Source organism: Typopeltis vanoorti, chromosome 8 (genome assembly GCF_054136105.1).
Source record: "Typopeltis vanoorti isolate ZY-2024b chromosome 8, IOZ_Tvanoo_1.0, whole genome shotgun sequence".
NCBI lineage: Eukaryota > Metazoa > Arthropoda > Arachnida > Uropygi > Thelyphonidae > Typopeltis > Typopeltis vanoorti.
The window spans coordinates 148,705,243-148,723,365 of record NC_143556.1 but is presented as its reverse complement, the minus strand read 5'-3'; the positions used below and the strand labels follow the sequence as shown (position 1 = coordinate 148,723,365).

The following is an 18,123-nucleotide window of genomic DNA, read 5'->3' as shown; positions in this document are numbered from 1 at the left end:
ATTTTGTTTAATTTTCGGTTACTTGTGCTGAGGATAAACAAATACTATAATTAAAAAAGCATGCATGACACATAAAAGAGAGCAAGTGTAAACTAGCGTATCTGTTTATTTACAAACTCAAAACATACAGAGTAAAATCAATTAAAACGGTTCTTTCATTAAAATTTTTAACTCAGATAACATTACCACCCCAGCGTTATAAATCTGTAAACAATTGAATCTACTTTGTAACCTGTTCACTTTCATTAGCAGTAAAGTCCTTTACAATTTCATAAAGGTGAACTATATGGGTTGTTTAATGAAAATTGGTTAAAAAGGCTTCTTGGTTGATGATGAAAGTTTATTTTTCACTTGGAAACGTACATATAATAAATTTAGTTTAATCCTTTATCCAAGTGTGAGCAAACAAACTTTGCGCCTGAAAGTATCTTCAGGACTGGAGTAAGGCGGTACAACACCGGGCAACTCATTGCAAAGGTGGAGCAAGCTAACATCACTCCTATCTCAGTATCTCCCATAATGCAAAACACATCTCCTTGCGGATGTATAATGTTATGCATTAAGGGAAGGGCCACTACCCAGACTAGTTTCGACCTTTATTGAGGTCTCTTCAGTGAGAGTCAGGCCCAAGTGGAGATACCAGGCAGAAGCATTAGCAACTTTTTATTAAATTACTCTGGATTTAGAGAAAGATGTTGAAAGTTTCAACTTTTATCTAAATCCAGAGTAATTTAATAAAAAGGTGGCACACCGTTTGGCAACTCCTATAGGTAGAGATGACCTTGCTAATGCTTCTGCCTGGTATCTCCACTTGGGCCTGGCTCCCAACGAAGAGGCCTCAATAAAGGTCGAAACTAGTCTGGGTAGTGGCCCTTTCCTTAATGCATAACATTATACATCCACAAGGAGATGTGTTTTGCATTATGGGAGATACTGAGATAGTAGTGATGTTAGCTTGCTCCACCTTTGCAACGAGTTGATGGTGTTGTACCACCTTACTCCAGTCCTGAGGATACTTTCAGGCACAAACTTTGTTTGCTCACACTTGGATAAAGGATTAAACTAAATTTATTATAGCTTCTTGGTTGAACTGGATGAATGCCATTAGGGCTTGTCACTCCATAGAAGTTCATAGATGATTAGCAATTCGTATAATGGGTCGTGTATCCATTATATGGAAAGATGGACTTTACTATTCTAAGAGCAGTAGGAAAGACTGTATGGACTGCAACTTTGATGAAAATCGAGTTATTTCATCATTGCTCAAGGTAGAGATTCTTGAATCCCTACCATGTATTGCTTCAATGGAGAAGGCATTTGTGTTACACTTCCAAAACAGAGTTTCAACCACATAATGTTCATGAGTAAATGCCTGTTTCACAAAAAAATCCTCCCTCATGAGTACTACAGGGTTTTCCTCCCGGAAACTCAGGTTTTTCGTCCCATAAACTCAAGAAAATCGACCGTAGAACCCACATTATTTCAGACATTAAATATATTGTGTTAGGGTTAGGGACCACGAGATGGCAGAACATTTGAGCCGTCTCTCTTCACTGTGTACCGCTTAATTAGTGATAGCCTTGGGCCGTCTATCTCTGATTGGGTACCAGTGGAGATTGAACTGCCCACTCAGTCTCCAAAATTTAGATAGGGATAAATGGCCTCGCCTACTCCCCGTATATGGGAATAAAAAGGCGTTAGCTGATTTTTTTTTTTTTGAACTATTTTTACTTGTGTTTCGGAATGTAGAATTAAAATTTAACAGATAGTTTTGTTAATGCATTCAGTTTTAGACATTTCAGCTAGTTTTAGTTTTATGAACGGAGACTTGGAATAAAAAAAATCACTTGTTTTTCAAACTCAGAATTTAAAATTTATCAGGGACATGAATGAATGTTTATTTTTTGTAATGTTTCAGTTAATAAAAAAATTTACAATTACGATTTTATTATTATTAATATTATTATTATTAAGAGACCTCCAGGGAGTTAGGGACTCATCGAGGGAGGCCACATTCTACATGAACCAGCTACTATACTTATTCTTGAATTCATTCACATTGCTTGCACTCACAACATCCAAGGGCAATCCATTCCAATTATGCACCACCTCATGAGAGAAAAATCTAGCCCTCACCCTTTTCTCAGCGGCATTCATTCTCAGATACCAAGGATGCCCTCTTGTCTTTTCCCCACCCTCCATAAATTGAAAAATTTCATCAATGACCCTTTCAGAAGTTTGTAAGTCTGAATCATATCACCCCTCTCTCTCTCTCTCTCTGGTTTGCTAGTGTCTGCAGCCTACAAATTCTCAATCTGTCTTCATAATCAGTATTCCATAAGCTTAATATCATTTTATAAACTGCAAATTGGGTTGTTTTACAAACTGCAAATACCTTGTTGAAAGTTTTTTTTCACTAGGTTAGAATATAATAAATTTAGTTTAATCCTTTATCCCAGTGAGAGCAAACAAAGTTTGCATCTGAAAATATCTTTAGGACTGAATATAGTGTTGTACTAACACTATATAGTACAACACTATATACGGTCCTGAAGATATTTTCAGGCGCAAACTTTTTTGCTCTCACTGGGATAAAGGATTCAACTAAATTTATTTTATGCAAATACCTTATTGCATTTAACACAAATGGATTCAATATGCAACTGAAATCAGTCTTATTTTCTGAGTAGAGTTTCTTAAATATTCAATCATTTGTAACATAATTATAATTACAAAAACATTCAGTGTATGGAGTTATCACAAAAGTAATTTTAAGCTGAATTAATTATCACCTTGCAGTATGCAGGGATTTCATAAAGTGTGGTACACGATTATCATTTTGATTGTGGTATGTGTTATTTTAAACTTGTTTTGTATTTTAAGAGCCAGGAATGCATTCATCCAGGTTGTATGGGATGTCAATTCTTGTGGTTTATTTTGTGTGAAACTCTGTTTGAATTTATTATTTTTGTTGAGAATTCTAAATGAAAATTCTCTTTTACAAGTTCAAGGAAACTATTTTCCCCTCCATCAACTGTTATTACAGACCATTGTACCATTCAAAAATATGAAGAGAAAAGGAAAGATGTAGGACATGTTCGTTTGACAAAATGTTGATTACGAAATGAAACTGTGTACAGATCTCACACACGACTGACTGGCACCCCATCACTTCTTCTCCTTCCCCACCAAGATTTCCCCCAATTCTGGTAGCCATAGGCAATGAACATGCACCCTCCCCAAACATGCCACCAAACAGCTGGTCCTCCTTATATCCTAAAGGAGTAGTGGGGGGGGCGGCATACAATAGTGTAAAGTAATGCAATATTTTCTCTGGTATACTTGTGTGGCAGTATCGAAAAATAACACAGAAATGACAATATGGATTCATCTTTTATTTACATATTCTATGAGTATTTCATTTAATCTCATTTTAATAATATTACTTATTTTGCTGCACTTGGGACATCACTATGTGCACATTTCAGTGTTAACATCATATATTTTCCTGAAACAGGAGAAAAGATATATTGGAATTGTTATATACTTATTTATGCATATAACAATTTCAATACTGTAAACTTATAAAAATTTGGTACTTGTTTGACTTGAAGAAGGAGAAAAGAAATATGTATGCGGATGCATATCTAACTTAAGCATGTGATTTCCTCATCCTCTTGCAAAATCTCTATTAGAATATGGCTAAAGTCATTAATATCTTCATATGGTATATGAGTTATGTTATGCAAATGTTTCATTATCTAAAAGAAAAGACCCATTTTATTACATAAAAATAACAAATTTAATATTAAAAAAACATAAAATAATTCTGATTTATTGTCAAAGAACTATAAAGATATCTATGAATGATGCCCCAATTAAAAACAAAATGATTGTTTTAAGGCAGAAGTTATTTAAGAGCTTGTTTATAAGATCTGTATCTCCTAAGATAGATATAGCTAGTGTGCTTCTTAACTTTCATTTGACAGTACATTTTATTCTTTAAATAAATTAAGTTTATTATTATTATTACAGGTATCTCCATGGAGTCAGTAGACTCATCACTGAATTCATTTACAGACAAAGAACTCACAACTGAGTCAGGCAGTGCATTCCACTCATTCACCAACCTCCAAGCAAAAAAATCTAGTTCTCACACCCTTGTTAACCACACCTTTCCTTACACAGCAGAAATATTTCCCCTGCAACAATCTTATAAAAACCTTTTAGTAATTTAATGGTTTCTATCATATCCGCTCTTCTCTGTCTATCAACCAACCACTGCAATCCACAAGCTCTCAATGCAGAGAGCATTGAGAGCTTGTGGATTGCAGTGGTTGGTTGATAGACCCCCTCTCCACAACCTCCTCATCCCCCCCCCAAAGGAATCCAGGTGACTAGACTTGAGCACAATAATCCAAATGTGGAAGTGTCAATGCCTTATAAAGGGGAATAATAAGCTCTTTATCTGTGGATGTTAGAGCTTTCTTCAATAACCAAGTAATTGGGAAGATGAGGGTAATGTTATCTGTGAGAATCAACATGGATTTGTGAAAGGATGCTCTTGTTTTAGCAATATGCTAGCCTTTTATAATAAAGTTACAAGAACATTAGATGAGGGAAAGGCATATACTGCAATTTTCTTAGACTTGGCGAAGGCAATTGACAGGGTGCCACATGATAAGCTGATATTTAAGTTGCAGCACATGGGTCTGGATGTCAGATTGGTCAACTGGATTCAGGATTGGCTGTCTGATAGGAATCACAGAGTTGTGTATGGTGGAGCAGTTTCCAGGAGGCAGAGGGTTACAAGTGGGGTCCCACAGGGCTCAGTACTAGGACCTATATTGTTTAACCTTTATAACAATGACATAGCCAGTGGATTGCAGGGGAATATTCAGTTGTTTGCGGATGATGCGAAGCTGGGAAGGATTATTAGTAATAGTGCAGATGTGGTAGCCCTGCAAGAGGATTTAAATAAGCTAGATAGATGGGCAAATGAATGGGGGTGTCAGTTTAATGCAGCAAAATGTAAGGTCTTGAGGTTTGGGAAACATCGATGGGATGCTGCATACTCTATGGGAGGAGTTATACTGGAGGAAGTTGGGGAGACAAGAGATCTGGGGTTGATGATTGATAGAAACCTGAAGTTTAGGGGACATATTGCAAAGGTGGTGAAGGTAACACAGAGGATTACTGCTATTATGAGAAGGACACTGACCTGCAGAGATAAGAGGGTTATCATTCTGTTGTATAAGTCTCTGATCAGACCACACTTGGACTATTGTTCTCAGATTTGGTCCCCAGGATTTGAAGGGGATAAATTAACTGTGGAAAGGATACAAAGACGGATGACAAAGATGGTTTCAGGACTGTACAAGGATAGTTATGAGGCTCGGCTGAGAGAATGTGGACTGCAGAGTTTGGTGGATAGAAGAAGGAGAGGTGATATGATTAAGACTTTTAAACTGTTGAGATGTGGTTACAGGGTTGACACTGGGGAGTTCTTTCGCTTGGTTGAACAGCGGGAAGGAGTGATGACAAGAGGCCATCCCTGGAAGTTATGAAAGGAAACTGTGAGCAAGAGGGTAAGGAGTGGTTTCTTTGTGTGGAGGGTGGTTGAGCAGTGGAATGCATTGCCTGATGGAGTGGTGGGAGCGAGAACGGTCAATGAGTTTAAAGAGTGGTATGATAGACTTTGTGTTTCTCAGGGGGGGGGGACCTCCCCTCGATGAGTCTTGAAAGATTTTATGTCTTAGGAAGGACCTCCCTCGATGAGTCTTTTGACTCCATGGAGGCCTGAATAATAATAATAATAATAAATAATAATAATCCTATGTGCAATCTTGGACACCTTAGCAATGTGCCATGAACTTCATCTCCCTATCCACCCCCCCCCAAGTCCCTAGCCTCATTAATCTCTTGGAGTACTGTTCCATCAATGTAGTACACAGCTGGTAATCTTTTAATCCCAAAATGCATAACTTTGCACTTTTCCACATTGAACTGACATCCATTACCTTTTTCCCATTTTGCCAGCTTATTTAAATCATCCTGGAAACTCTCAACATCAGCTTGATTTTTTATTGCCCCACCCAACTTTGCATATCTCATAAACAACTGAATATCTACCTTCAAACCATTTCCTATATCATTTATGTACAAATTAAACAATAACGACCCAAGCACAGAGCCCTGAGGCACACCACTGGTAACCTGTCTGGAATCTCTCCATGAGCCATTCTCTTATCCATATCACCAGTTTAGTATCCATCCCCATCTGCTGTAATTTGCACAACAGTATTCCATGGGGTATCCTGTCAAAAGCCTTAGCAAAATCCAGAAATGCCACTGTGTAGCCATTCTCTTTGTCCAACTCAGATATCATTGTATTGTAAAAAGTTAATAAATTGCTAAGACAGGATCGACCTTTAACAAAATCATGTTGGCTCCTATAGAGTATAATATTCTGATCCACCAATTCTTGAATTCTGTCCTTAACAAACTTTTCCAATACTTTAACACCATTCTCGAGATGGTGATTGGTCTGTAATTAACTACCACAGTCTTAGAGCCACATTTATGCAAAGGAACCACTTTGCCTTCCTTCCACTCCCTAGAGACCATACCAGAGTTCAAACAAGTTAAATAACCAAGTAAGAGGCAGTGACAATTCCTTTGTACATTCACACAACACTCGAGCTGATATCGAGGGATAACCTCTGGTTTTTCATCTCTCGCTTTCTACTCTTTTTATAATCCCATATGTATTAATCCGATAAAGTCCTCTCACTAACTTAAACATCTCTATCATATCACATTTTTTCCTCCTATCTGTCGAACAATGCAATCCACATTTTTTCAACCTATAGCCAATAGTTCAAAGTCTTGATACTGTCTTAGTCACTCATCTCTGGACCCCTCTCCAATGTCTCCATATCACACTGAAAACCAGGAGACCAGATTTGAGCAGAATAGTCTAAGTGTGGTCTGACCAGTGCTTTATATAGTGACAACCAGCTCCTTATCCCTACATGTTAGAGTACTTCTTATCATAGCAGGGCACATTGCAACACTAGCAGTATGCCCTCTAAACTTCAGTCTAATGTCATCACTCCCAAATCTCTAATCTCATCCACTTCCTGCAGTATGGCATCATCGATATAGTACACAGCCTTATATTTCAGCATTCGAACATGCAACATCTTGTACTTATTGATATTAAAACTACAGTCCCACTCCTTTGTCCAAGTCAAAAGTCTATTCAAATCTCTGAAAGGAATTAACATCCATAGTGCTATTTCTTTCCAACTTTGCATCATCAGCAAGCAACTGAAGATATCGTTTGCAAACAAATTAAACAGCAGCAGTCTGAGAACAGAATCCTAGAGCACTCCACTGGTTACCCTCCTTTTTTAAGACACTGTTCCATCATACACAACCTGCTGGTATCATTCAGGGAGCCAATTTCTGATCCATCTAACCAATATACTATCTATTCCCATCCTCTACAGCTTGCACACAACTTATTATGTGGTAATCTATAAACACTTTTGCAAAATCCAAGAGTATCACTGTATATGATTCTCACTTATCAAACTAACCCATTACCCTATCATAAAATGCAAGTAAATTGCTAAAACAGGACCTACCCTTCACAAATCCATATTGACAATCATAAAGAATGCTATGTTCATCAACCCAATCCTGTATTCTATTCCTAACCAATTTCTCCAACACCTTGACCACAACTGCACTTATACAGACTATAATTGGAAACTTCTGTCTTAGAATTATGTTGTGGAGTGGCACAATTTTGCCTTCTTTCCACTCCTTAGGAACCCCCAGGCAAGATTTGCATTAAATAACAAGGTCAAGGTCATAGCCAACTGTGGTGCACATTCCTTAAGAATACATGGTGACATGTCACCCATTCCCACAGTCTTATTGACATCTAAACCAACCAACACCTGATATACCTCTTATTCTTTCACTTCCAATTCTCCTAATACTTGCTTCCCTTCTATATATTGCACCACATCATTTATTAATAATCATCTAGATGCAGAAAGTAAGGTGAAAGAACTAACTGTTTTGGTTCATACTAATGATCTGAGAATTGAGAAGCATTTTATGAGGGAGGAGATGAAGAATTGTTGGATAAAGCGAAATAGTAGCGTGAGAAGGTAAAACCTGCAAATCTCCTGCCATGCTATGGTATAGGCCAAACTGAGGAGGAGGGTGGTGATAGCAAATGAATCAATACACAGATTCTGCAGAAGGAATGATATAGTGAGACTCTGCTAAAAGCAGATGATGTAGTAACAGGGATAGAATGTGAAGGGTTTATTATTATTATTATCATTACGGACTACTCCATAGTAGCCCGTAATAATAATAATACTACAGTACTTGACCTTGTCCTTAGACTCATTGATAGAGGCCCTAAACATCATGTCAAGCACTTATGCCATCAAGCAATTTTTGACATTGCATAGTATCTATCATACTATGCAGATTTCCACTAATTCACCACTCTCCAAGCTAAAAACCCAGTTCTAACATCCTTGCTAACAACACTCTTACTCAGTTTCCAAGGATGGGCCTCTATTTCTCTCACCACCAGACCCATTGTGAAAAATTTCTTCTCATTTGATCTTGTAAAAACCCTCCATTAATTTGCATGTCTCAATCATATCACCCCTTTTCCACCTGTCAACCAGTTTCTGTAACCTACAAGGGAAGACAGAAAAGATAGGATTGAGGGAGGAGTATTACTGATGACAGTAGATGAATTGCAGCCAAAAAAGCGTAGAAGATTGGGTAGCAGTAAGATCTCATGAGAAGAATGAAACTGAATTTATTAAGTTGTTGCAAGACAACTTCCTCAAGCAACATGTGACAGAAGGAACTCGAGGTCAAAGAGTGTTAGATTTGATTATAGTGTCAGAGGGTATTTCAGCTAAAGACGTAACTATCCTGATGGTGAGAGTGATCATGCAGTACTCACTTGGGAAGTGACTAAGTTATGAATGTTCCATTCAGAAAAGGTTACATGCTGAACTAAAAAGCACGAAATTATGACCAACTGAGGAGTATACTGAGTTCAGTGGAATGGTATTGGTTGCTGGATGGGAAGAAAATCGACAGTGCATGGGAAACATTTAAAAAATGCTTAAATGATGCAATATCAGAATATGTCTCAAGAGTTCAAAGAATAAATAGGATATGATCAAATGGATGTGTAATCTTATTAAGCAAGAGATTCGTAAGAAAAGAATGATGTGGAAGGAATACAATGTGCATAAGGATGATGTGCATTATGAAAATTATAAGCAGAATGCCAGAAAAGCCACAACTGTTGTATGGAAAGCTAAGAATGAGTATAAAAAGAAATTGCCTCTGCTAGCTAAAGATAACTCACAAGAAGTCTATCGATAATTTGCAAGTAAAAGAAAGAATGAATATGAATGAATAACTCTTCTGAATGCGGATAGTGTGAGGGTGACAGATGCAGAAGAGGTTGTTTAACTAATGACTGCTCATTTTGCTAAAAGCTATCAACATGGTGTATGCAACATTGAGTTCACTGCTATCTCTTCTGAAGAAAGTCATGTGTATGAAGAGGAGATTTTAGAGCCAATGCACAAAATGAATAAGAATTCAGCAATAGAGACTGATGGGATATTAACACAGGTGCTAAAAGAGTGTTCAGCTGAATTGGCTATTCCTTTGATCAGGATATATATAATCTGAGCTTCAAACAGGGAAGATTCTGCAGAAATGGAAAGAATGTATGGTAATCCCATTGCACAAGGGTGGTACAAAGGCTGATACATCCAACTATCTACCAATCAGTATCTCAGGAGTAGTGGTGAAGATTTTGGAAAAGTTAGTTAAGGCTCACATTCAGAAATGGGTTGACGGTGAATCTCTACTTTGTAATGAACAGCATGTGTTTACTAAGGGAAGTCATGTTTTAGCAACTTGCTCACATTATATAATAATGTTACCACTAAACCAGACAAGGGAATGGATACATCATGACACTTTTGAATTTTTGCTAAGGCTTTTGACAGAATACAGCATGGAAGACTGTTGCATAAATTGGAGAATATGGGTTTGGATCATAAAATATTAGTGTGGTTAAGAGGATGGCTGACTGACAGATATCAAAAAGTGGTATATTGGGGATGTGAGTCTGCAAGATTTAAGGTGGTTTACTATCAGTGTACAACAAGGATCAGTCCTTTGTCCACTGTTATTCAATCTGTAGATTAATGATATTGGGAAGGATTTGACAGGCAACATAAGCTATTTGCTGATGATGCAAAGATAGGCAGATTAATCAGGAATGCTGCTAGTTTGAATAGGCTGGAATTGTGGGCATGGGAAAATGGATGTCAGTTCAATGTCAGTAAATGTAAAGTCATGCACTCTGGCATGATTAGATATCCAATGTCCTATTATATTGGTGGGATTATGCTAGAAGAAACTGATCAGACTAAGGATCTTGGAGTGTCAGTAGATAGCAAGTTGAAGTTTCTGTGCCATGTAACAAAGATTTCAAATACAACTCAAAAGATAATTTGAATAAACAACAAATTACATGATAACCATAGTAATTAACTTTAATGAAATGAAAGTAAAGACAGTTTGTTCTGAAAACAACATCTAGAAACAAGCAAATCAAAGAAACAGGAATACGAGGTACATACAACTATTGGTTTACCATTTTTAATTGGTAAACAGGAATACAAGGTACATACAACAATTGGTTTACCAATTAAAAATGGTTGCTATGTGCTAGAAATTAGTATATTAATAAATAATATGAAAACTATTTTTGATGGTTATGTAAAATGAGAATCTCCCAAACTTTTTGGGAGAGAGAGAGACAATTGTTCCGATTCAGATTTGTTCGATGTAAAAGGGCTTCGCAACTTTCTTTCAAAAGGCATTCAGTATTTAAAACTGCTTCTATGGAGAAGATGAGCTTCATCCCACAGGACACTGTGTTTAGTGTCAATACCATATTGCACGAGACCAGACTTTTGAGGTTTCATGTGGTCAATATAATATTGATGTTCATTAATTCTTTTTTCCACAGAACAGACTGTCTGCCCAAAGTATGTCAAATTACATTCACAAGCTATCTGGTAAATGCCAGCTAATGATATAGAGGTGACAGTTGGTCTAAATGGAATTTAATGGTTACAACCCTCATCAAATTCAGCAGATAATTGACTTCTATGCTCCAACACCTCAGGATTCTTCAACAGACTTCAGGGTTCCAGTCCCATATACTTCTAGTGTCTCTGAACCTATCGGTAGAATTCTGAAGAAGTATCACCTTATTCCCAAATATTTTCCTATTTACAAAATTTCTCATCTATTGCCATCTACAAAAGCCCTTGAGTTGGCATAATTAAAAGAATTATAAAAATGGAGGATGAAAACTCACATAAAAAAAACTTTATCAATGTAGAATTTTCATAAATATCATAGGCATCATCAGTATGAGATTACAGAATGGCAAATAAACAATAACAGAAAATTAATAAAGTTTTTTATTTGAGTTTTCCTTTGTTTTTACAATTCTTTTAATTAAAAAGGTCATCTCTGGAAGCCATATAAGGAGAGTGTGAGCAAGGGAGTGAGGAACATATTCTTTGCACAGAGAGTGGTTAGTGAATGGAATGCATTGCCTGAAAGTGTGGTGAGTGCAGAAGCTGTGAATGAATTTAAAGCATGGTTTGATGTTTTTGTATGAGTGCAAACTTCCTGCAGTGAGTCTCTTAACTCCATGGAGGTCTCATGTTAATGATAATAATAAAAATACTGCCATATATTGTTGGATTTTACAAAAGCATTTGTAAAACAGAGTGGAATCATGACAAGCTGATACTTAAATTGTGATTTAGCTTTAAATATCAAGTTAGTGAACTGGTTTGAAGATAGGCAGCTTGAAAGATATTAGAGAGTTGTGTATGAAGTAACTTGATCAAGGAGGAAGAAGAAGAAGGAGATGAATAGGGATTCTACAGGATTCAGTACTGGGACCTTTACTGAATAAACCTTCATAACAATAACATGGTCAGTGGAATGCAAAGGAATATTTAAATGTTTGCAGATGATGTGAAGTTTGGAAGGATTACCAGTGAAGGATTGCCAGTGTTACAGATCTTTAAGAGGATTTGAGGAGAGATGAGTGAATGAATAAGGTATCAATTTAATGAAATGAAATGAAGGCTTTGATATTTGGGATCCATTGTTGGAAAGTTGTACTGGTGGAACGATACTTGAGAAAGTAAAGGAGGCAAGAAAGCGTGGATTCATGACACAGAAATTTTTAGAGGATTCCTCCCAAAGGTGTGGTGAATGTAACTCAGAGGATTGCTATGAAACTGAGAATGACATTGAACAGAGATTAATGAGCATGTTTCCGTTATATAAAGTCCCGATGACACTACATCTAGATTATTGTGCGTAGATATTGTCACCATGATTTGAAGAGGATAAATTAACCTTGCAAAAGAATACACAGATACATAATAATGATATTGGGACTATACAATGCTATTTATTAGGACTTTAATATTTTTATCTGAGAAAATGTAGACTGAAATGTTTGATGGATAGCAGATAAAGAGGTGATAATAGTTCATCATCATCATCAATTTCCTGATTGTACCCTCAAGGGGTGTTCAGGCTATTATGACAGTACTACATGATTAACTTTACATTATTATTAATCTACTATCAAAAATTTTCTTCCAAATTACTCTATTACTTGTCAACACTCCAATATTGTCATACCTAGCATTTTGTGCTTCTAAGGTACTTTTGACTGAATCAATCCCTCTAGACCTTGGTCTTCCTCTGGGCCTCTTTCCTGCCATCTTAGCATCAAACACTTGTTTCTCTAATCTTTCCTCTTCCATTCTATTGAAGTGACTATGCTACCTAAGATTAGTCCTGCTAACACATTAATGAATGCAAACAATGTCAAGTTCCTTCCTAATGTCTTAATTTTTAATATGATTCTACCATTGATGCCATCAGTTCACTCCCCCTACTTTTTCTCTGAATCCTAATATCTGTTATTATTATCATTAACATTTGACCTTCATGGATTCAGAGACTCATTGTGGGAGGTACACATTATTGTACACAATGCTCATCCAGCCATGCTTTAAACTGATTCAATGTGTCTACACCCACAACACACTCAGGCAACACATTCCACTCACCAACCACACTCTATGCAAAGAACCTACTCCTCACTCTTCTGCTTACACCCTCCTTATACAGTTTCTAGCGATGACCGCTTGTCCTAGCCCCTCTTCAATTCTATGAAAAATCGCCTCCATGTCAACATGATAACAACCACTGACTAGCTTATATGTCTCAATCATATCCCCTCCCCCTTTTCCTCCCATTCATGAGACTCTGCAACTCCATTCTCTCAATCTGTCCCCATATTCCAAAGACCACTGACCACCTTTTTGAATCTTCTCTGGACCCTTTCCAACATATCCTCATCACCATGAAACCAGGTGACCAAATCTATGCACAATAATCCATATGAGGCCCTGATCAAGGCCTTATACAATGGTATCATAACCTCTCTATTTCTGTGTGTCATGGTCCTCTGCATCATTGCCATTATCTGATGTGATGTCTTCACAACTTGTGCAATGTGCCCCTGAATTTCAGGTCCTTACTCCTAGATCTCTCATCTCCAATAAAGTTTCTTTCCATTAAAGTTTCCCCACCAAGTGTATACTTTGCATCCCATCATTGCTTACCAAATCTCAAAACCTTACACCTTACAATATTGAATTGACAGTTCCACTTACCTTCTCATTCATGCAATCATTACAAGAGGACTTGAATAGACCCTGCTCTGCTCTCCACAGCCTTTCATCATCTGCAAACAGTTAAATATCACTAGTCAAACCCATCCCAATATTATTAACATACATATTGAACAACAATGGCCCCAAAACTGTCCCTTGAGGCACACCACTAGTGACCTTCCTCTTTCGGGATACTGCACCTCCACATACAACTTTCTGATACCTATCTGACAGTCAGTCACTGATCCAACTCAGACGTCTGTTATTCAATCCCATCTGTTTCAATTTATATAAGAGCTTGTCATATGCAGTCTATCAAAAGCCTTTGCAAAATCTAAGTACACTTTATATGCATCTCCCATATCCAAGGTACTTGTCAACTTTTTATAGTACATAAGTTACTGAAACATGATCTCCCCTTAACAAACCCATGCTGAAAACCACAGAGAATACTGCTGTCATCAACCCATTTCTACATCCTACTTCTCATCAATCTCTCTCCAGTACCTTCACTACAACTCCAGATATACAGACTGGCCTATAATTTGAAGCTACAGCCTTATCACCACCTTTATGCAGTGGAACAATTTTACCTTCCTTCCACTCCCATGGAACCTGTGCTGTTGTAAGAGTTTTATTAAACAAGTATGCCAATGTTACTGCCAATTCCCTGGTATATTCCCTTAAGATGTGTGGTGATATGTCATCAAATCCTATCCCCTTACTGACATCAATTTTATTTATTTCCTCAAATACATCCTACTGACTCACAATTAAGTTACTCATGATTCCACTCTGATCAGGATGAAACACCCTTATAAACTGATCACTGAATACCTCGACAATGTCTTCTGCAGCAGTTACTGTTTCTACCACTTTCATCCATTAACATCATCTTATCATGATCATTCTTCCTTCTACTTGCCACATATCTAAAAAAACTCGAGGTTTTTAACTGGTTTGCCGATTTCTGCTCATACTGCACTTTTGTTTCCCTTACTTTGTTTCTCTCCTGTCTTGTTCTTTATACTCTTCATGTGACTGATTATTAACATTATTTATCTTGTATACTTCCTCCCCAAGTAATTTCTTTTTCCAGATTTCATGCTTAAGCTCCACATTCATCCATTTTACACCTACCTTATTCAGCCTTTTGGCCTTCAGAATACATTCACACATTGATGCTGTTATGTATTTCTTTGTCAGTTCCCATGCAGCATTTATTTCCTTACCTCTCAATTTCTCATTCCACGTTATAGCTCCAAGCTGTCTCCTAAGCTTGTCATAATCACTAACCTTATAATTCCACATATATATTTTCCTCACAAAGTCTGCATATGACTAGCCACAACACAGTTGATTACTTTATGATCACATTCACCAAGTGGAGGAAATTGTGAAACCTCTCACCATCACATCCTCCTGATGAAATGATTAGATTTAGAACTCTCAATCCTTGCATGTCCTCCTTTATATGCTGCCTGAGACAGTTATCGCTCAAGAACTCAAGAAATTCATTTTCCTGATTCCCAAATGCTATCTCTTCATTCCAATCTATACCGCCATAATTAAAATCACCCATAACAATTACCCTTCCTCTGTTCACTAATCCAAGTTGTTTATACATTTCTTCAACACCACCTTCCACATTCCCAGGCCTATAGCAACATTGAACTAAATATCTTCCTCTCAATCTCCACATTACTCCACATTGCCTCATAACCATTGCCCCTATTTCCCCCTTTCATATCTACCACCTTAATTCCCCTGCTATCATCAGCAGCACTTCCCCTCCCTTCTTGCCCTTTCTATCCTCATGAAAAATACTGTATCATTTCATTTCTATTCCTTACAATATCATCTTCACTCAACCATGTTTCACTTATTCCTATGATTTTGGGGCAAATGATCTCAATCACTGAAACCATTTCATCCCCTTTATTTCTGATACTTCTGGCATTTGTAAACAAACACAGCAGTTTATTTTTAGGTCTATAGCCAGTCTTATCCAAATCATGTGTTGGTTGTGATTTCCCTACCACACCTGCCCAATCACCTTTATTACCACATACCACATATATCTGCTCAGTCTGAACTCCCCCATCCACATCGCAATATACTCCATCTTCATGCACATATTCACTGCTGCTTTCAACATCCACTCTCCCTATGCCATGTCTTCCTGTTGTCTCTAGTCTTTCATTAAATGCCTTTTTTCTAACCGTACTCTCTGATCCATAACTTAAAACTGGTGTGAACACTGTCTTGTATACTGCTGGTTTAGTGTTTTAGCTAATTTCTCTCTCTTATTCTACATAAATTTATTTATCTGGCTCCCCACCATACCAGTTTTGCTTATTCTGTTATCTATTTACAGATTTAACTTGCCATCCTCACTAAAAACTGTGCCTAAACAGCTGAAATATTTTACTTGTTCTCTAGGCTCACCGTTGAGAATGCAGGTGAAGTTTTCTATGTTCTTGCCTGTTTTCATAGTTTTGATCTTTTTATTGCTTATTTTCATGCCAAATTTGTTACAGCTGTTGTTCAGTTTGGGTAGAGAATCCTGGAGACTTGCACTGGATGTGTTTAGAAGTACAACATCATCTGCATACAGTAAAGAGCTGAAAATCAACATCTCCATATTTGATATAAGGTTTAATACCACTTTCCTTCACATGTGATCCATACTGATGATGAATAAGAATGGAGATAATGTGCATCTTTGTCTAAAACCTGATTTCATATCAAACCATCATCCTTTATTTCCTTTAATTCTAACTACTGACTTACAACTGAAATATACATTATGCATTGCTCTGTATAGTGTTCCATTTAGTCCATATAATTGTAGAATTCTGAAAAACTTTTCTCTGGGCACCTTGTGATATGCCTTTTTCAGATCTACAAAACTTAAATTTGAGCTGTGCAGAAGAAAGTGATTTTTAATCGGTGAATAGTCCGCTTTTTTCCCCGTTTTTCTACGTTTTTGAGTGCTAAATTGTTTCTCTGAATACGAGTGTGCTTCAGTGGTTGTTTTTTGGAAGTTAGTTGCTGTCGCGATATAATATATTTTGGTACCGTCGGAATCGAACGCATAACGGTGGAAGACAAAACAAAGCTAAGTTACTGTATTTAGAGCACCTGCTCCTTACACCGCACAAAAACCTGGTATGAAAGAAAATTTAAGGAATCCTGCGAAATCCTGATAAACCACTCAAATATCAATAACAAAGATGGTATGAAAATTCCGAGGATCTGGATGGCACACATTCAGCCAACCTAATATGAAAGATTCAACATAAGTCAGGACTCTAGCCAATCTGCTAGTATTAGAAACCATTCCACTCCAACTGGCTAGAATGATGTAATGATGTTAATATATGTATATAATAGACAACACAAATAATAGGACTCTAGCATTGATATATAATTTTATTTTTAATTTGTATTTTTTTTTTTTTTTTCACCAGAGGTCAGGCCAACAATTGTGGTAGCGGTTGGTCAGTGTCTTTAACGACCCAGTTTGATTGTAGTATAGCTTGTTTCTTGTGTATATTTGTACGCTCCAGAAGATGACCTTGACATAAAGGTCGAAACGTCGAATTGTAGATTTTAGTTATATTAAACTAAAGTTTTTATTCAAACACGGTAGTTGTCTCCATAATTTTCAAAAATGCGATTTGATATGACTAATAAATCACACTTTTCCTCAGCTGGTGAGAGTGACTATGTAGTCTTGATTTGGAGGATAAACGGGCATGAAAAAGTAACAAGGAGGAAGGAATTAATGTGTAATTATAAGGCAGGTGAAAACAAACAGACTTAGAAACCAGTTTTGGGCAGTACAATGGATGTAAGAATTTGAAGAAGAGAGGCCAATAGTATATGGGAGACAATTAAAAAACACGTTAGCAGAAATGCAAATTAGATACCTTGAGTGAAAAAGAAAAATTATGTTAAATAAAATGGAAATAAAACAGGATTGCAGATGAAAAATTGCTTATGTAAGGCATATAAAAGCAGAGGTGGAGAACAGTTGTATAAGACTCAAGCTACAAAATATAGTAAGGAGAGAAAACTGAGAATATCAGAGGAAGACTAGCACTGTAATAAAAGGAGAATTGATCCACAATAATTTCTGCTCCCACTGTGGCCAGTAGGAGGAGAAATGATTGTGGATGGATTGGTGAATTTGCTGAATGAAAATGGTAGTTGGGTGACCTATGCAGATGATGATGATGTAATAGTGCTATTCAAT

The 18,123-nt window shown here is 36.9% G+C and overlaps 1 protein-coding gene across 2 annotated transcripts in view; it reads right to left on the bottom strand.

Annotated features, from left to right (window-relative positions):
* Positions 1-3,374: 3,374 nt before the first annotated feature.
* Positions 3,375-18,123, bottom strand: part of LOC150104419 (cyclin N-terminal domain-containing protein 1-like) — a 254,807-nt gene continuing 240,058 nt past the window's right edge. For both annotated transcript variants that reach the window (XM_090397002.1, XM_090397001.1), the window contains one exon: positions 3,375-3,761. In XM_090397002.1, the coding sequence (XP_090253128.1) occupies positions 3,648-3,761 (114 nt within the window). In that variant the 3' untranslated portion in view covers positions 3,375-3,647. The remainder of the gene's footprint in view (positions 3,762-18,123) is intronic.